Genomic DNA, 22,074 nt, shown 5'->3' on the forward strand with positions numbered 1-22,074 from the left:
ATCACAATTTTTACAATGGAATTAGTTATTTAAATAAATAAATGATGAATTGCAATGTCATCGTCAGAAATAATGGGGACAATACAATAAACAGATTCAAACAAATATCCCGATTCAGATAAAATGCTCATTTTAATATTAATTATTGTAAATCTGGGAGTCCATTCTGTTGGGGGTGTGGAAGGTGGGACGTGGATCCAGTCGCCGCCTCCAGCAGGGAATCAACAGGCGGCGCCTGGAAAGCCGCCCCCTTCTGCCGGGTATTTAAATACGGCTCACTGGGACCGGAATCCAACAGTCAGGGAGCTGGTTTGTTCACTGACTTCCTGACATAACCATTTCCCTCAAATAACCAGAAAGATGAGGTCAGCGATTTCTCTCAGTTTGTTGCTGACTTTCTTATCCGGTGAGTAGTTTTTTTTTGTAATTGTCCAAGTCTCTCACTGTTACTGTCTCAATCTTTGTTGCAAAGTCAGCAATCATTTCACCGGGATTAATTCGCGGCGTTTTTTGATCTATTTTTACAGGTGTCCAGTCGGAGGTTGTGTTGACCCAGCCAGAGGCAGAGACCGGGCGTCCCGGAGGCTCCCTGACACTGACCTGTAAAACCAGCGGCTTCAATTTTGGCAGCTCCGGCATGCACTGGGTCCGACAGGTTCCTGGACAGGGGCTGGAGTGGCTGGTTGGCTACGATAGTTCATCTGACAACAGCTACGCCCGAGCGATTAAGAATCGATTTACTGCGTCCAAAGACACTTCAAACAACATCTTCTCCTTGGAGATGACGAGGCTGAAGACTGAAGACACCGCCATCTATTACTGTGCAAAAGACCACAGGGAGAGGAACCAGGGCTCCACCCGGACAAGAACAGCTCGAAAGGGAATTCAGCAATTTCCATCGTAACCTGAAGGTCAGTATCTGTTTTAAATATAATAATGACAGTGATCAGAACCAAAACACAAACCAATTCTGACAAACCCAACTTAGTGAAAATTAAACCAAGAAAACAGGCATAATGGGCTGAAATTTTCACTCTGTTTGTATTTACTGTTAACAGTTTCAGCAATTACACACCTGGATATAATGCTCGTTTTACTATTTCTGTTACCGAGAGGAGGTGTTTCTAGATTGTGTTTTGTAAGCTGCTGCATAAATTGTAAATTAGATCGAAATAATGTTCTATTTGAAGTAAATATTGAGCGGCAGTACTGAACAGAGAGTGAGTGCAGTTTTTGTGCGGGTGTGTGTCACTGTGATAGATGGGAGGTCACAGTGCTGAGCATAGCGACATCCTCATACAAAAGCCTCAGGGAAAGAGATTGTTCAAATTGGTAATCAGTACCACGGCAGAATTTTAAAAATAAACGAGGCTTCGATGAAATAATGTGTGGAAGTAATATTAGTTTATGAAAAGGTATAAAACTCTTCCCGTAAAATCTATATTGACCAATGTGCTAAATCTACACAAAGAGTTTAAAAGCAATCCGATATCCTTTATAAATATAATGACCAGGTCAGGCTGAAATATCTCATTCATTCGCTCGTGGATGAGGCGGAATCAGATTTTTGAGAGAACAGTGGAATTAAATCTCTGTATTTTACAGTTAGCAGGCGGGCACAGTATTTGACATGCTGTGTCTCACTGTGATACATGGGTGGCACAGCAGTTACTGTCAATACAAAAACCCCTCAGCGCTAATTGACCGAGGCCGGGGCACTGCTCTGTTTTACAATCCAGCATTATTTACAGTGCTGTACTATTTATGTCCCAGCACTACACAAATAACGAGAATTAATATGGAAACTTTACGGTAACTATTTGATTATCTGTTAGTGGTTTCAATAACTTGATCATGTGATCCTCTGAAATATAAAACATTAGGGTTATTTATGTGGAGCGAACGGTACCACCAGTACAATAATAATTCCATGAAAATGCAGTGATTTACTTTCCCTCTGGCTTGTGAATTTTTTAAAATACTGAAGGATTTCTGTCTATTTTGTGCAGGAATGATCATTGTATAACCCAGCCTAGAGAATGTGACACTGTGTCGGCATGGACTATTGGGGGCAAGGGACCATGGTGACGGTGACTGCAGGTAAGAACCATCCATTTATTTAGTCAGTGTTTGATTTGACTTTTTGTTTTATATTTTTCTCGATTTTATTAATTCACTTGTTCACTGAAATGTGGTTTGGTGGATTCTGTGCTGAAAATCTTCACAATGTTTCATGTGATCCTGCTTAAAATGGGGTTATAGAATTCTACTGTTACTTGACAAAAGTTAATACTGAGTGATTCAGTCTCTTGTTGTGATTTGGTGTTTATCTGCTGAGGACAGTGTGTGGCTGGGTTACTTTAAATGCTTTCCTTTTGTTAAACAGTTCGGTGTTTCTGCAATGTTTAGTCTCGGTGACATCTAGTGGCTGCGAGTTGCACATCTACTCCACAAGTGTTTGAAATCTAACCTAATCTTAACAAAATGTGTTAAAGTTTCTACATTAATGTCATGAACATGTTCCGCTTATTCACAATGTTGGTTTTGTTATGTTCTTGTTGTGCTCATTGTGATTATTAGTTACTTTGGTGATGGGAGGATTGGCTGGATTTTAAATTGAGATTTTCTGCCAATGTGAAATTTGATTCTGTTGAAACTGTTTATAGAATTGAACTGCTTCTGCATGAACCGGGTTTCAGTCCCTCAGTGATGCATTTTTCTGGTGAGGAGATTGTCTGTCTGGGTGACATTGAACAAGTAAAATTTGTGAAATGTTTTGGAGATTCTGCATTGTTCACAGTCCGTGACACTGAGTTTTTATACGGTTTATGATTGAATACAAAGTCTGCGGGTTTTAAACTATTTGACGTATGCCTGCGCACAGAAATCAGGCTTTATTGTATTTGTATTTTTTAAAATTGTAACTGATAATTGCTGTCAAACCAAATCACGGTTTATGCCACTCGTCCAAAAAATAGTTTGCCACTGCATTCACAAGTTGGGGTACATGCAACGTTTTACCTCGGTGGCACCAGATGGCTGCAGTTTTTACTATCCAAATGTTTAAGTATGTTTGAAACCTGTTTGAAATATGGCCCAATAAAATGTGATAAAGTTTCAATGTTAATTTGTTAGATATATTCCACCTCCTCGCAATGCTATTGCTCTTATTCCAGACTTCTGTTTAGTTTAGCGATTCATATATTTGGTGACGGGCTGGTTTGCTGGATTGGATATTGAGATTTTCTTGCAATTATATTTTTGATTTTGTTGGATGGATAATTGAGTTGAGCCTCCGTGAATCGGATTCTTTCCCTCATTGATGTGTTTTGGTGTGTTTCTGTTGAGGAGGTTCAGTGGTTCTGTCACTGTGAATGTTTATAGTGTGTGAAATGGTTTGGTGTTTCAGCATTGTTTCTGCATTTTTTAAACTCGGTGATACTGAGAGGTTACATGTTTTCTGGTTGAGTGCAAGCAATCTATGAGTTTGAAATCCTTGTAGGGAGAATACAGACAGGTTTTGGAAAAAAATAAAGATATCACAGCATTTTTATAAATTTTAACTAACGTTCACAAATTAAAATAAATCATGACAAACAATGTTTACTCGGACATTAAGTCGTTGCTACAACTAAAAACTTCTCATAACAAGTTGAATTGTAAAATGAATATAAAGCAAATATTTGTAAATCGCTAATATATCTCCATATTCAATAAAGATTATTTTATATTCATATCATTATTCATTAATCCCTCTTAATAGTTCTGTAACGAACATGACCAGAAACGTTTCGAGGCTGGAAATATTTTGTGATAATTCCAAAAACTATTTCAATGGTAACAAGCTGTTTCCACAGCGGCGCTCAGTTCAACGAGATACTTTGCATTAATTGTTATATCCCGATGAAGTTCGCATTCACTTAAATATGAGTTTTGGAGAATAAGACGTTGCTATTTGGCAATTTTTGTCTCCGATTATTACATTCTTTCTGTGCAGGCTCAACGTTCCTTCCAAGTAATTTGTAGTTGGATGTCGAGATAATTAATCACTAATCTCATCTCAAAATTTGTGAAATGGGTTGGTGGTTCTCAATTGCTCCTGTGTTTTTAAGCTCAGTGATCCTGAGCGGTTACACTTTTTCCAGCTAAATGAAAACAAAGAGACAAAATACGTTTAAAAATCCTTGTCAGGATAAAACAAACGGGTATTGGGAAAAAAAATAAAATAAATTTATGTTAAAGTATTTTATTCATGTTAACTGATGCGTTCAGCTTAAAATAAATCATGAATTATAATTCTTACTGTGTCACTATAGCTCTGTTAGGGACATTACACGACCCAAAATCTGTTACATTTGAGGCGCTCATTTTCAGAAAAAAATATTTTTTGTCCAGTTTTCGAGATTTGCGACAGACAGGGAGAGGTAGATAAAATTCGAAGGGAATTTTTGAAATGAATATCAGTTTAATTTAAAATAAGTTATTGTTTTTTGTTGTCGTAATATGACAATTGATCAATTAGAATCCCTCCGTTTGAATGAATTTGAGAGAGTGAACACAGTTTTCTGACAGGTGGAATTCGCTAACACTAAGCAATTGTTTTTATAATGGTGCTTGAATTGTCATAAGGTGTCCATAGAAACAAGCTAGAGATTGACAAGTTAATACCTGAAATTCAAAAAGATTAATTTATATGAAAATATTATGATAATATTATAAAACTAATAATAACATCCTGTCTCCATTACTGCTCAACACAGAATAGAGTTACTGGATGAATAAATGACAGGATAGAGGAATTGACTCTATTTGAGCATTATGTTTAATTCTTATTAAATGTTATACTGAAGAAAAGGTCTCAACTTATGTTGTGCATGTTTCAGTGTTGGACAGGATTTGAATCAATTGATCTCATTGAATTTTTCACTGTTTAATTCAGATTTTCTTAAACTAAACGATATGTTCAGTAACTAAATTATATGAATTGTCTAAATTATTAAATCTAAGAAGCAGTTTCATCTCAAATTACCAGGCCGTTACAGTAAATACAAATTCAGAAGCATGCATTTTTAACACGTTTGTAGGTTATAAGACATCTGGAGTAAAAGTGGAAATGAAAAACATTATAATGTGATTCGAATTAAGCAAATAAATTACAGATGTCTGAATATTTCTACTCAGTAATTTGAAGTTTATTGTTTAAGATTTAGTTGGACCCTAATTACTTCACAATGTTCCAGGCAAAGGCAAGTTTTGAATGATTGAAGTACAAACCAGTAACAGGAAAACTAACTGCCAATTGACAATAACAAAATATAATATTGGTGCTAATTAATTCAAAACAAAAGGCCTTGAATAGTGCACTGACGTATAAAATATCATCCATTTTAGAGAATATTTAATTGTATCGAAAATGAATTCAGAAACAAAACATTTCTTTACTCAGTTATGCTCAGCTCGATAAAGTATTTTGCCTTAATTATTTTGTTGATTGCATTTAATTAAGAAATTAGATCGAATCAGGTAATGTTTTTCGATGTAAATGTTTCTTGGTTACTTTAATTCTTACTGTGTCACTGCATCTCTGTAGGGACATTGAACTGTTACTGTGTCACTGCGTCTCTGTAAGGGAAATTGAACTGTTACTGTGTCACTGCATCTCTGCGAGGGACATTGAACTATTCTGAATCTGTTGTTGTTGATTGCTCATTTTCAGCGAAATTACGTTTTGCATTGTTTCTGAGAGAAAAGTTGAAGGGAGTTTTCAAATGAATATCAATTTAATTTAAAATGAGTTATTGATTATCTGTTGTTGTAAGTTGACCATTGATCAATGAGAATCCAACAGTTTGAATGAAATTTACAGATTGAACAGATTAACCTGCTGGGAACTCGACTGTTGCACCGTTTGTGTTTGTTCTGTTTTTGTACGCGTGATCTCTGTGTTGGGACCTGGAATCTCTCTGACTGTTTGTAAATCTTCTGGTTCCTTCTGCTGTATTTCGGGGAGTGTAATTTGATTTATTTCTTCAATACACTTGTATCTGTGAGAAATGTGACAGTTTGACTTGATATTTGACTCGGTGTCTCAGAAATGAGATCCCTAAAGCATATTGTGACCATCAGAGAGAGCAGAAACTTCAGACTGTAGAGGGAGAATTGGATAATTTTTAAGCAATGATGTACCGGCCTTGGGAATATTCGATGAACAGATACAAAGTGAGATTTACTATATTGTGCTCCATACTCCAGCAGTCCCTGGCCTGTTTAGTATAACAGTTGAAGGGTCAAATTCATTTGTATCTTATTTTAAATCTTCGAAAGGCGTTTTAGAGCCATTTGCTCGGCCAGAATTTTTAATCTTCCCTCATTGTTCCTTGATACGAAGCATCCTTGAATGACTGCAGTCCATATGCTGCAGGCAACCGCATGCTGTAAGGCAGAAAGTTCCAGGATTTTGACCCAACGACTATGAATGAAATGAGATATTGTTTCAAGTCAGGATGGTGTATGTTGTGGAGGGGAGCTTGCAGCTAATAGCGTTCCTATGTGACTGCTACCCTTGTCCTGTTAGGATGTAAAGGCAGCGGGATTGGACAGTGTATTCTATGGAGCCTTGGTGAATTGTTGCGGTGCATTTTGTGTATAACACACACTGCTGACACTGCTTGTTAGTGATGGAGTGAGCGAATAGGGTGAATGAGGGGTCGGGTAATCTTGTGGGTGGCTTTGCCCTGGATTGTATCAAATTTGGTGAGATTTTACAAGTTTCGCCCCTTGAGGAAAGAGGAAATTATTCAATTGTGACAGACTTGTGAAAGATTTAAATGTTTTTCCAAACCTTTGCCCCGCAGCCCCTATTGTGCTCACTTGTCATTCCCACTTACTGTGTGCGTGGGTGAGTACGTGTGGAGTGAGTGTGCTTTTCCAGACTGAATCAGCCAGATAGAGACTTAAACACATCACACACTCTCACACACATATATACACACATACACACGTTCATATTCTCTCACACATGCACACAAAGATACGTTCAATACGGTATCTCTCACATACATTTTCTTTCTCTCACGGTCCAAATATTCTCTCTCAAATACAAATACGGACATGCTCTCGCTCTCTCAATCAGTCTCTCATACCCTCCTACTCAAAAGCACTCACACAGACAACCCCATACACATTCTCTCTTACACGCAGACACACACACTCACAGAAGCACAGTCTCACGGTCTCGCACAGACTCTCTCTCCCACACACGCTGTTGTCTCACATTTATTCACGCACACTCTCTCAATTTTTCTTGCTTACGCATCTCTCTCTCTCTCGCTCTCTCTCTCTCTCTCACACACACATTTCTGTCTGTCTTGCACACACTATTTCTCACCTGAACATTCTTGTTCTCACACACTAGTTCTCTCACAAACGCACACACTCCGACACACACACTTGCACGCAGACACAATCTCTCACAAAAGCACAGTCTCGCACACACACACACATACACACATACACACACACGCACTATCCCTCTCACGTTCTGTCTTCAGTACTCTCACTTCGTCTCACACTCATTCACATGCTCTCTCTCTCATACGAACACTTGCAGACGCATTCACTCACACAGGCACATATTTCTCTTTCACACGCTCACTCCCTGACGCATTGTCTCACACATGCACAATCTTGCTCTCAAACACTTTCTCTCACAAACATCATTCTATCACACGCACACAGTCTCTCCTTCTCTTACATATGAACACACATGTTTACGCAATGTATCTTTCTTAAACACTCCAACTATCACAGACACATATTCGCTCAACAATTATTTCACTCACACACACACACGCATCCACTCTGTCTAATTTTCACACTTTTTCTCACTCACACACACTCTCCCCGCCTCTGCACACACACAGACACACACACAAACACAAACACAGACACACAGACACACACACACACACTTTGAAGAACAGAGACACACTCTCACACACATAAAGAATAACTCTTCAAACACACTCTCTCTCACACACACACACATTCTCTATCTCACATATCCTTTCTCTCACACACACTCTTCTTGCACACACAGATCACTGTCTCACACACGTGCAAAAGTATTCATGTGTCTGACACCCTCTCACACACAACGTCTCTCTCTTACACACGAAAACTCTCTCTCTGACACGCACACACACACATACACACACACACACTCAAGCACATTGCTTCTACAACCCACACACATTGCACACATCTTTCTCACTCACACGCAATCGCATGCACACTTTCACACACTCATTAATATATTATTTTGCTTTCCAACTGACACACTGTCCCCTCTTGCAAACGCAGCCCACTCTCTCTCTCTCTCTCTCACACACACACACACACACACCCTCTCACACACTTTCCATCTCACATACGTCAGAGTGACTGTCCTTGACATTATTGAATAGAATCAGGAGGCCATTCAGCCCATCGAGTCTGCATCAACAGCAATCCCAACAAAGCCCTATCCCCATAACTACATGTATTTACCTGAACTAGTCTCCCTGACACCATGGGGCAATTTAGCATGGCCAATCCACCGAACCCAAACATCTTTGGACTGTGGGAGGAAACAGGAGCACCCGAAGGCCACCAAAGCGGACACGGGGTGAACTTGCTAACTCCACACACAATGATCCATATCAGAAATTGAACTGTGAGGAAGCAGCACTAATCACTGTGTCACCGTGTCACTGCGCCCATACCACCACCACCACCCCTCTCCCCGCACCACCAATAACATTTGAATGTGGGTGGGATTGAGGAGCCCGAGTAAAACTCAAGTGAATAAGTTTCGGTGGGAAATTCTTCTCTGTTTGGAGATGGTATTTGTTGTTGGAACTCACAATATCATCTCAGGAGTTCGGCAGGGGGCTGTTCTGGGACCAACAATCTTCTATTGCTTCATCAATGACACATTCCATCCAACATGAGGTCAGAAGTAGGGATTTCCATGAGTTACACCGGACACAAAGGCACAATAAAAGAAAGAATCTTGCCTGAGACTAAGACTGCCAGGCTCCCCAGTACTGGTATAAACTTGGTGTTTGATTCCTGTGTGACCCTAGTTTTGCTGTAAGCTTCCCTTCCAGCTCCCTCAGTCTGTCTATTTGTTCACTGATCCGTGTTTCTGAAAGAAAGGCCCCGACATTAAAGCAGCTGCCCGGTGATCTACACTGATTCCTGACTTTACACAGCCCTGTTACTGAAAGCTGATCAATGGAGAGAATCGGGAAAAGATCGATGGAGAGGGAGAGGAGGAGGTGGCTCACTGACTCTCTCACCCTCACCCATACTTACTCATCCTCAATCTCTCATCCTCACTCAAATATCTTCCCTCACTCACCCTCACTTAACCACCTTCCCTTGCTGACACACTCTCACTCACTCACCCTCATTCATTCACCCTCACTCACTCATCCCCAATCACTCAACTTCACTCATCCCCTTATTCACTCTCACTGACTCACTCTCAGTCACTCATCCTCACTCACGCTTACTCATTCACCCTCACTCACTCACCTTTGCTCACTCATCCACCCTCACGCACTCACCGTCATGCACTCACCCTCATGCACTCACCCTCACGCACTCACCCTCACGCACTCAACCTCACACTCTCAACCTCATGCACTCACCCTCAGAAATTCACTGATCCTCATTCACCCTGAGTCATTCACCCTCACACACTCACACACTCATTCACAATTTCTCACTCATATTTGCTCACTCAAAAACATCCATCCTCACTCACTCACCCACACTCACTCACAAACCCTCATTCTACTTTACTCGTTCAACCTCAATCATACACCCTGATTCACTCATCCTCACACCCTCACGTACTCACACATATTCGCTCACTCACCTCCATTCACTCACTCCCACACCCTCACTCACGCACCCACATTCACTCACACATACGCACTCACCCTTACACACCCTCACTTACACACCCTCATTCGCTCACTGTCACTCAGCCACCCACACTCATACACCATCACTCACTCAACCTCACTCACTAAACCTCACTCACTGACTTACAGCCTAAGTCAGACGCTAACATTCATACTCACCTTCATTCACTTATCCCACCAGTCTCACTCACCGACTCTCACTCACCCTCACTCACTCACCACATTCACTCACGCTCACTCACTCAACCCATTCACCCACCCTCACTCGTCCAGTCTCACTCAATCACCCCACTTATCCACTCTCACTCATCCAGTCTTACTCACTCTCACTCACACTCACTCACCTACCCACCCTCACTCACCCATACTCACCCCCACAGACTCAAGCTCAATGACCCTCTCTCTCACACACTTACGCCACCTCACCCATTCAAACTCACTCCGACGCACGCACCTACATTCACTCACACACCCTCACATACTCACCATTACTCAACTTCACGCATGCTAACTCACAGATCCTCAAGCACTCATCCTCCCTCAAACACCTTCACTCACTCACCCTCATTCTCCCACCCATCCACATTCATTTTCCCTCACACACTCACACACCACCCTCAATAACAGACCCTGACTTAGTCTCTCTCACTCCTCACTTACTCAGTCACGTTCACTTCCTCACCCTCATTCACTCATTCTCACTCAGTCTCAAACACCCACCTCCACTAACCTTCACGCATCCTCACTCACTCTCCCTCATTCTTTCATTCTTGCTTACCTACACTCATCCAGCCACCTTCACTCACATCCAGCCACCTTCACTCACCCACCCTCTCTCACACACCCTCATTTACTCACGCTCTCTCACCCTCACCCACACTTACTAACCCTCAATCACACATCCTCACTCAAAGAACTTCACTCACTCACTCTCACTTACCCACCTTCTGTCACTCACACAACATCACTCATCCACTCTCACTCATTCAATCACTCACCCTCACGCACTCACATTCTCTCACTCACACTCACTGAATCTGTGTGGGGAGGTTTGCAACCAGAGAGAAGAAAGATCTCAAGTGGCAGTTGGATGTTCTGGGAGTGCAGAGAGCTGGAGGGAATCACAGGGGGCTCGGGGCCAAGGACAATGGCAAAGCGTCAGGGGAGAACAGGAGGCGTGGGAAAGGGCAGAGAGCCGGGGTGGGGCAGGGAGAGAGCCAGGGGAAACAGCAGAGAGCCAGGGGAAAGGCGAAGAGGCGAGGGAAAGGGCACACAGCTGGAGACCAAGGCGAAAACCCGGGGAAAAGGGCAGAGAGGAGAAAGGGCAGGGAGCAAGGGGAAAGGGCAGAGAGACCAGTGAAAGGGAAGAGAGCCGAGAGAAAGGACAGAGATGGGGAGAAAGGTAGAGAGACCAGGGAAAGGAGAAAGAGCCAGGAGAAAGGACAGGGAGGGACGAGAAAGGGCAGAGAGCCGGGGGAAAGGACAGGAGAGCCGTGGGAAAGGGCAGGAGAGTCGGGGGAAAGGACAGCAGAGCCGTGGGAAAGGGCAGGAGAGTCAGGGGGAAAGGGCAGGAGAGCTGTGGGAAAGGGCAGAGAGCGCAAGGGAAGGGCAGGAGAGTCAGAGGGAAACGTCAGAGAGCTGGGGGAAAGGAGGAAGAGGGTAGGGAGCAGGGACAGAGGGCAGAGGGCTGGGGGAAAGCATAGGGTGCTGAGCCGGAGGAAAGGGCATAGAGCTGGAGGGAAGTGTAGAGAGCCAAGTGGAAATACAGAGAGCTACCTGAAAGGGGAAAAAAACCAACGTGAAAGGCAGAGAGCCATGGGAAAGGGGCAAAGAGCTGGGGAAAATGGGAAGAGAGCGGGTGACGACTGGCGGAGAAAGGAGGTTCAAAATAGAGCTAGCACCACAATCAGCTCATGTGTAATCTCAGTGACTGATGGAGGAGACTTCAGGGCCCGAATGGCCAACTCTTGCTATTAATGTATGATCCTTCAATTAGTCAATGTTGCATTTATTTGAAATTATAATCACATTTAGAGATTCCTGAACATTCACTAAGAATTCTTTCTGTCGTATTTTTGACGCAACGTCACGAATCTTCGTTTTGTGGAGTGAGAGGCAGTGAGTTGGAGAGAGGAAGGGGCATCTATCAGTTTGAACACAGGCAATTTCCAAAACTAGTGTGGAGATGCCGGCGTTAGGTTGGTGTGGGCACAGTAAGGATTCTCACAACACCAGGTTAAAGTCAATGGGTTTATTTGGAATCGCGAGCTTTTGGAGCTCCCTCATCAGGTGAGTGGATGATATGAATGAAGAGACAACTTCTTCATGACAAAGTGCTGGTGTTTGAGAAATAAATAGTTGTGGCAATAATGGAGAAAATCGTTGCTCTTCTCTGTTCATCCAATGAATGATATGTCATTTTGAGAATATCAGAATGTTTTTTTCTCCCTAATCTGATAGAGTTGGAAACAGGGATATAAGTTTCTACAGAGATGGCGATTCCCAAGTATAGAAGTAACATAATCTCAAAGGTGGACGTGGTTTTAATCAGGAAATATTAGGATAAGTTCATAATTCTAATCAATGTTCGAGATAGAAACATAGAAAATAGCAGCTGGAGTAGGCCATTCGGCCCTTTGAGCCTGCTGCACCATTCAGTTTGGTCAGATCTCGTCAATACCGAATCCATACCTCTACCCATATCCCTTTAACACCAAGAGCTATATCTAATATAGAAACATATTTGTAACAACATGTTTGATGACTTAATAAACGCAAATGAGAGTATAACTTGTTCAATCGGCTATCCTTTCCCAGCAACACCGTCTCCGCCCACTCTCTACGGCCTGGTCTCCTCCTGTCAGCAACAGAACTCAGACGGCTCCATCACCTACGGCTGTTTGGCGATGGATTACTCTCCAGATGTCTCCAAACTGACCTGGAAGAAAAATGGGCAGCAGATCTCCTCTGGGTTTAAGACTTACCCGTCAGTGAGAAACACCAAGGGAACCTACACCCTGAGCAGCCAGTTAACCATCAGCGACTCAGCGGGAGAATGCCCCAAAATTGACTGTGAGGTTCGACATAGTGACTCAGTCAAGAGCGTTGAAATGCCGTGTAAGTGTTGTGAAACCTGGGTAAGAGAGGGGCCCTGTGATTGAACTGTATAAGGCCTTAGTTATAACTGATTTGTAGCAATTTGAAAAATGTAAATTGTGCAAAATCCAGGTAAGTATCTACTGACTGATAAGTTACTCAGAACGAGAGAACCATCGAAATGTTACGGTGCAGAAGGAGACCATTTAGACCATTATGCCTGTGCTGTCTAAAAGTGACAACAAAGAAACTAGTCATTCATTTTAAGCCCACTTTCTAGCCCTTGCTTCGTAGCCTTGTAGGTTAAAGCACTTGAGATGCAGATCCTGATATATTTTAAGTGACCATGCTCCCTGGTAATTGAGCCCTGCACTTCGGGAATGAATTATTTCTACCTACGTCCCGTATAATTTTGTGAACCACAATTACGTCACACCTCAGCGTCCGCTTTTTTTCTAAGGAGAACAATTCCTGCCTATCCAATCTCACCTCATGGCTGCAATGTTCAGGCCCTGGCAACATTTTTGAAAACCTCATCTCTCTCCAGAGTCATTACATTATTCCTGCTACGTGGTGGCCAGGACTGTGCAGCGAACCCAAACGTGGCCTAACTAGTGTGTTACACAGCTCCATCATTGCATCACTGATTTTGTGTTCAATACCTCACACATTGGAGGAATTAATCCAAAATGCTTTCTTGATCAACTTGTCCAGTTACCCTACCATCTAAAAACAACTGTGGACATGCACTACAAGGTCTTGTATTTTCTCAATCTGTCTCAACCTTCTGTTTTATTGACTATTTCCTTGTTTTGTTTGCCCTCCGCAAATGCATTGTGTGACACTTTTGACGGTTGAATTCCATTCGCCATTTCCCTGCCAATTCAACAAAACCATGGGCACAATTCTCAAATCGGCAGCTCTGGCGCTAAAATAAAAGAACTAATTTTAATCGTTGTCAATTGAATCTTCAAGTAATGTCTAAACATGTGTTTGTTGAAGGTGACATCCCCCCAACTGTTATCCTCACCGTGAGTTCCAGTGAAGAAATCACAAACAGGAAATTTGCAACAATCGTCTGTTCAATCATCGATTTCCAGCCAGGGTCAATGACGGTGAAGTGGCTGAAGAATGGGGAACCCATGGATTCAGGAATTGTCACCTCTCCCGCCTGTCAAGTGAACAGGAATTTCTCGGCCAGCAGTCGGCTGACAGTCTCCGCTGGGGAATGGTTCAGCAAAGCGGTCTATACCTGCCAGGTCACTCACCAAGGATTCACTCAGAGTCAGAACATCAGCGCATCTCAGGGTAAGGGGCTCAAACAGAGGATACAATATATCATTCCGATGTTCACCAGAATTATGGATCTATTAAAGTTGGTACAAACCATAAAACAACTTCTAAGTTATGGTCATGCAGTTTGCTGCATTAGGACAAGGCCTCGTTCAGAATTTCATCAGAAAAGCAATTGTTTGTTATCCCTCCATGAGATGTGCATTTATTTCCCAAACCTGAGGGCACTTAAGTGTTACCCACTGTGAGTCACATGCATGCCAGGCCAGATAAAGACAGCGGATTTATTTGTTAAAGAGGATTTGTGAACTAGAAGGGGTTTTACAGCAATGGCTTCATGATAATCATTTCAACTTTTAATTATACATTTTTATAAAATTCAGATTTAACACTTGCGGTGATGAAATTCGAATCTGTGTCCCCAGAATCTTACACTCGGTTACAAGTCTATTGACAACACCATATGCCACTGCCTCCCCTTGAAAGAGTGCCCCCTTCCGTTTTGAAGTAATATAGTGAGAGAGATGGCCTTGATGTCAGCTTTTGTCTCCTGAGACAGCTGGTAAGATTTAGAGAGACAGTAGGGATCGGACTCTTTCACAGGTCACAGCACAGGGGTAAAATTTTGGGAAGAGCATCCATCCTATTTATAAACTAACAGCCAGTACTTTTTATTTATTTCCTGAGTTCAGGATGGTGTCTTTGGGAATTCTGCAATGCTGAGTCATGAAAATGGTACCGCTGTTACAATGTTTAATAAAGGGAATAAGTTCATAGAACAAGCTGTCTTTTCATCCTCCATTGAAGTTGAAAGGCGATAGTTAGAGATTGATATATTAAAGGCGGCTTCGCCTCCTTCAGGCTGAAGACTGCTGTCCTGCTTCTGAAGGGGAACTAGGGTTGATTTCCATTTCTCATTCACAGATCCTTCCCAGTGCCTTGATACCACAGTGAAGATACAACCACCACCAATAGAACAGGTCTTACTGGAGGCGACCGTGACCTTAACCTGCATCATTTCCAATGCTCCTTATGGAGTCAACGTGTCCTGGATCCGAGACAGGAATTATCTGAAATCAGAGATTGCAGAAAAGCCTGGAGAGGATCCTGACAGCGTGATCAGCAAATTAAACATCTCGACACAATCCTGGCTGAGTGGGGCTGTGTTTGACTGCGTGGTGAGCCATCAGGATCTGCCGACTCCTTTAAGAACATCTATCCACAAGGAAACAGGTGAGCTGAGAGATTGAAGCAATAAATGTAGGGTCAACGGCAGGGTTCTGGGGAATGTGGAAGAACAGAGAGATCTTGAGGTTCATATCCACAGATCTCTGAAGGTTGCCACTCAAATGGATAGAACAGTGAAGGCTTATCGTGTGTCAGCGTTTATTGACAGGGAGTTTGAGTTTAAAAGCTATGTAGTTATCTGCAACTATATCGGACCTCAGTGAGATCACATTTGGAATATCGTGTTCAGTGTTGGTCACCTCACTATACGAAGGATGTGGAAGCATTGGAGAGAATGCAGAAGAGATTTACCAGGGTGCTGCCTGGTTTGGAGGGTCGGTCTTATGAGGAAAGGTTGAGGGAGCTGGGGCTTTTCTCTTTAGAGCGGAGGAGGATGAGAGGCGACTTAATAGAGGTTTATAAGATGATGAGGGGCAGAGATAGATTGGACATGCAGGGACTATTTCATCGGGTGGATGTAGCTGATACTAGGGGGCTTAAATTTATGGTTCATGGTGGGAGATATAGGAGGGATGTCTGAGGTAGGTTATTCATTCATAGAGTGTTTGGGGTGTGGAATACACTGCCACCTGTGATAGTGGAGTCGGACACTTTAGGAACTTTCAAGAGGTTATTGGATAGGCACATGGAACACTCCAGAATGATAAGGAGTGGGATAGCTTGATCTTGGTTTTGGACATAACTCGGCACAAGATTGCGGGCCGAAGGGTCTCTACTGTGCTGTACTGTTCTATGTTTCTATGTAAATGCATCACTGTGTCTATCTCCAGTGGAAGTGTACAAGTCAATATTTAATATGCAGCGTATTAATGTTCTCCCCTGAACTAAACGACTCTGGGCCGACTGATATTTTTACGGGCATGTTTGATGTGTTGATGAACGAAAAGTGAACTGAAGGCGATGTTATTGGGTTTAGATCGAAACAGAAGGGAGGAGCCTGATGTGGAGCAAAAAAAAACAGAAAACCAAAAAGAAAAGTAGATCAGTTGAGCCGAATAGCCTGATTCTGTGCTATAAATGTTCTGAAACTTTCCAGTCCAACCCCCTGAGTTATTTGAGAAAACAATTGTGTTCACCTCCCCTCCAAGCTGGAAGTCAAAAACGGAAACGTTTAAAATCAAAATCGAAGCACATTTTCCTGATATCTAACCAGTGGTTTCATTGTCTCCAGAATTCTCCAGTTTATTGACATTTATTGTACATTTTCTGCAGATCCAAATCCGCGGGAACCGTTCGTCTCTGTCCTCCTGCCCTCGGCAGAAGAAGTCTCCGCTCAGAGATTCGTCTCCCTCAGCTGCTTAGTGAGAGGCTTCTCCCCCCGAGAGATCTTCGTCAAGTGGACCGTCAACGACAAGCCGGTGAATCCCGGGAACTACAGGAACACCGAGGTGGTGGCGGGGAATGGCAATAGCTCCTTCTTCATGTACAGCCTGTTATCCATTGCAGCAGAGGAATGGTCCAGCGGCGCTTCTTACTCCTGTGTGGTGGGACATGAAGCCATCCCCTTGAAGATCATCAACAGAACAGTTGACAAATCCAGCGGTAAACCCAGTTTTGTGAACATTTCCCTTGCACTGATGGACACTGTTAATTCATGTCAATGAGAATCACTCGGTTACATTAAAAGCTACAATAAAAAGAATAAAATGTTTCCCTCTCACGATACATGAATTACCCAATTATTTAATTGATTGCTTTTTTCAGTTTTACTTCCATTACATATCATTGGCTTGAGTCAGATATTTTCGGGTTTCTGGCCCAACTCTTGTTGAACCAGTGTACCCTGACCAGATACACCCTGTGTTAGAGACAGAGTAGAGCACATTCATTATAGGTTTCCGCAAAATATCTTCACTGACTTTCCTCCCGCTGAGGAAAAATCCGACAATTTCAACATTTCTGACAAAGAAACACAATATTTAAATCTCGGTGATCCTGATTCTCTCATATCTCTCATTCAAGATCGAAGTCTTGTTGAACAAATACGCCCAGCTCAGATCCACCCTGTCTTAGAGACAGAGTAGAGCACATTTATTACAGGGTTCTCCAAAACGTCTTCACCGACTTTCCTCCCTGAGGAAAAATCCGACAATTTCAACATTCGCGGCAAACATTCTCAATATTTAGATCTCGGTGTTCCTGTTTCTCTCATTGTCCATGCCTTTACCCTTTGATGTCAGCTTTCAGCTGCTGCATCACACCCACTGAACAGAAGTAAGGGTCACACATAAACATGGAGAAAAAAATCCCCCATCAGATTGAGGGAGAGTGAAATTGTTAACATCCTGGATTCCTACTCACCCAACAAAGAGAGGGGAGGAGCAATAACTAACCCATGTACCACAACTTCCTCAATGAAAAGAGGAGGAATGTCATTATTTAGTCCACTGCATCTCCACCTCCTCAGGGACATTGCATCACAGCATAGAGAGAGGTAAACTCTGAGAGCTCACTCTCCTCCCTCTCCCCAGGTAGCGTGTTTGGAAGGGAACGGCTCTATAATAAGGAGTCAGTTCTCAACAGTACAAATTAGCATTTTTTTTTTGCTACAGATTTTGAAGTATTATTATCAAAGTATCATTGAAGTACATAATACACATAAACTAATATATGCATATACATTTATGCAACATAATTCAAAAATGTTTCAGCACTCTTGTTCCTGTTAATCATGTGCTGACATTGATTTTCCATAATACAAATTTAAACAAGTAATAGAATCCTCACTGGTTTTCACTGTTCTGTTACTGGGGTTTCTGAGATGCATCAATGAATTATTTCATTCGCTCTCCTGATAACACCATGCCACTCACATAAAAGGCATTTAAACAGCAAAGTCTGAAAATGTGTTCCATTGTTCGGGTTGTTTGGATCACGTTCAGTTAACAATTGCCGGTGAAACTTGAAGCAATAGTTAAAACATATACACACTGGCAATACTACACAAAACTATCACAATTAGAATACAGGTGTAGCCGTACACACACACACACACACACACACACACACACACACACACGAATATGTAGACTCGAACTTGTACAAACAGGCACTAAAACAACAACATACGCACACAATCAAATATATACAAAAGCACTCACACAAATACACATAAAACACACAAGTTCATACACTTCTGTGAATCGGTACACAGACCCAGACACAAACGCATACATGCATAGACAGACAGATACACGTGCATGCAGGCCCACATAAATGCACAAACACATACATATACTCAAATAATTATATATATTAGCACACATTCACCCTGACAGGAATATACATAAAGACACAGACAATGTTATACACATTAACAGATATATATGGAAATGCATATAAACAAATAAGCAGGCTGCATATAGATGAATGGACAGCAAAACATTTGCACGCAAATATGTGGACACAAACATTAACATGCTCATACAGAACAGAATACCATAGCACACATTACTACATATCGAAACACAAACACGAATCAAGATATCGTTATGAAGAACTATCAACACGTATATACGTACATACACGTTAACATGTACACACACAGACAAATGGGGAAACAGACGCACACAGAAAGGGAAACAAACATTACTAGAATGACAGAAATTAAGACATAGTAATAGATAGAGGCACATGTGCACCTATCAAGAGTGGCATTAATAATTATACATGGACTTAACACAATAATAGAGTCATACACACACAATACCTGAAAAACAAAATATACACTCAGATGCAGACACACAACTACACAAATCAACAAATACAGGCAAATGAATGGGTACATTAACGCTCTTGTACATATATTAACTCAGAGCCAAAGATTAATGCAGAGCACGAGATGTTCATGCACACGCACACAAATGCAAAATCTTAAATGTAAATGGTAGGTAAATTATGAAAGTAAAATTTAAACATGGATTTTAATGGACATATCTACCGACAACTCGCCCAATGTACATTGCACCAAAAACACGTGGAAAAACTAAATTAAGCTCGTGATCTACTTACAATTTCAACCATAAATAAGAAATCAGAAATTACATCCCGGCTCTTAAACAGCAACATTCACAGTTTACATATCAGTCACCATCTTTGGAAACAATCATTGATTAGTGAACGTTCCTCCATATCAGTCATAATATTCTTCAATGAGGGATAGTGCCAAATTGATGAAAAATGAACTGATACTCAAGAAAACATCTTCAGTGCTTTCTGACATGGACTGTCCAAGGAATGTGCATAACGATCAAGTGTGAACATAGTTACGGAGTTCGGTTATTGAGTGTCCTGAATTTAAGAGTTGATAGACATTGAAAATTATACAGAGAATAAATTAACAGTTTCTGAAGGAGAACAGGGAAAAGAAAAAAAATCCCTTGACAAATAAAGTAATCTAATTTCAATTTCTGGTCTCCGCCCCTAGACCCCACCGACGGCATCTGGATTGAAGACAATGAGGATGATAACAGCAACATCTGGACAACCGCTTCCACATTCATCGTCCTGTTCTTCCTGAGCATGTTCTACAGCACTGCCGTCACTCTGGTGAAGGTGAGATGATTCAATTCACTCACATTTCAAACTGGCAGAATGGATTTGAAAAATCTCTCAATGTTTCACTGATTAAAAACTCTAACATTAATGTCCCACATCATAAACATCTGCTTCATTATTGTATCTTTATTTTACAGATCAAATGATGGGTTGAATTTTGGACGCTGCAGATTTCCCTCAGCTGATTATCAAGATCTCTGTGTGGCTCATGTACAATATCTCCGCTTGGTGACTCTATCAGTAAAATTCTTACAGTTTATCATTCTGAATCTGATACTGAAGCAATCATAGATCTTATTTCAATTTTCAGTGTGAAATATACGACACATTTTTCTTATAAATGTAATTGTGATTAATAGTTTTCCCGTAGTTTAAATTTCATGTATAAATAAGAAACGTTTCTAATTCCTTATTCACATATCTTAATTCCTCATTCTATTAATGTCCTGTTTTCTCTTTCTGGTGTATGGAACAGATGTACAAATATTGACAGATTCTCTGTGCATGTGTTCTGTTCTCAATGTGAAGCTCGATCACTGTGTTCACTTTCGCGTCTTAAAAAATAATTTTGCTGTAAAATATTCTCTGAATTTTTAAAATAAATATTGAATTAAACTTTAACCATCTCTGGCTTGGCTTAATTCTGTTCTCCGAACCCATCACCTCCGCTCCATTTTCCCTATTATAGGGTTTCCCCCTTTTCCCAGTCAGGCATCTTCCCCCAGTCATGTGTGGGATGTGGTTGAACTCAAGGCCGTTCAGTGAAAGAGTCACTGCGCCACCCCGTGGCCAATTCGTGTAAAGACACCTTCATTTCTGCCGTTTTATGATAAAATCCAGAGACAGGATGAGTGAAGAATGCAGAGAATCTCAGTGATTTCGCTCATAAACTGATCTGTCACTGACCAAGTTTCAGGTAGTTCTAAGCAGCAAAGGTTCTGCTTCATCCGCGACGGATGCGAGTTCGTGTTTGGCAGGAAATCGTTTCCTTTACCCCGCCCCTTAAAAACACTATCAGAGTCACTACAGCGTGGGTTAACAGAGTGAGTTTCTCTGTGCAACGTCCGATGAAATACTTACAAGGCAGGAATACCACAAGCTAAATAGAGAACACGGACAGAACAGTGGTGCAAACTATGAGGAGAAACCAAGAGATTGAGGCGTATTACACATAAGCATATTATAAATTACACATTTCCAAATTATGCCTAGTGTTATGGGATAATTTGAGGTGACCAACACTGTCTTTAACTACAGAGAATATAAAACTCACGAGGCCGATATCTGTTTACAAAGACGTAATATTTATTTAAAACAAAAACACAACAAGCAGCTGCTCGGAGATGACAGAAAGGGTTAAGTGGTTCTGGAACAGAGCGCAAGACTTTCCAATGAAGCTAACGCGTACAATCAATAACAGATCAATTATAGATGTTCTCATCGATCATTCCCGCCTCATGTTAGTTCAAAAAATCAATTACGTTCAGTAAACATACAGCAATAACAATTCCTGATAAGTTACTCAACCAATCGCATTTTACAAAACAGCATAATGGTATCTCCTTCATCCATTTAAATCGGAGGCTGACTCATCTGTAATCAGTATCTGGGAGAATCAGAACGATGAAACAGAGTCATTCAGTTACAGAGCTTTACAGCATGGAAGCAGGCCATTCGGCCCGACATATCTATGCCTCCCTTTTTAAACTACTAAAATGGTACCTATTGCCCGCGTTTGGCCCATATTCTTCGATAGCTAGCGTTTTTTTTAAGACAAAATTATACTCGTCTGTACCAGTAGCTCTGGCAGCTTGTTTCAGACATTCACGACACTTTGTGTGAAAAAAAGTGCCTCTGGACTCTTTTATATCTTTCCCTACTCACATTAAACCTGTGCCCTCTAGAT

General features: G+C 41.6%; 1 gene segment (V, D, J or C); it reads left to right on the forward strand.

Annotated features, from left to right (window-relative positions):
- Positions 1–308: 308 nt before the first annotated feature.
- On the forward strand, positions 309–17,231 carry LOC145363536 (Ig heavy chain C region-like). The segment is given in 7 exon segments: positions 309–406; positions 528–854; positions 2,047–2,100; positions 12,792–13,097; positions 14,073–14,378; positions 15,288–15,596; positions 16,824–17,231. Coding segments are annotated over 7 exon segments (1,740 nt in total).
- Positions 17,232–22,074: the final 4,843 nt, after the last annotated feature.

Source organism: Carcharhinus amblyrhynchos, unplaced genomic scaffold, assembly GCF_965287045.1.
Source record: "Carcharhinus amblyrhynchos unplaced genomic scaffold, sCarAmb.v2.hapA scaffold_39, whole genome shotgun sequence".
NCBI lineage: Eukaryota > Metazoa > Chordata > Chondrichthyes > Carcharhiniformes > Carcharhinidae > Carcharhinus > Carcharhinus amblyrhynchos.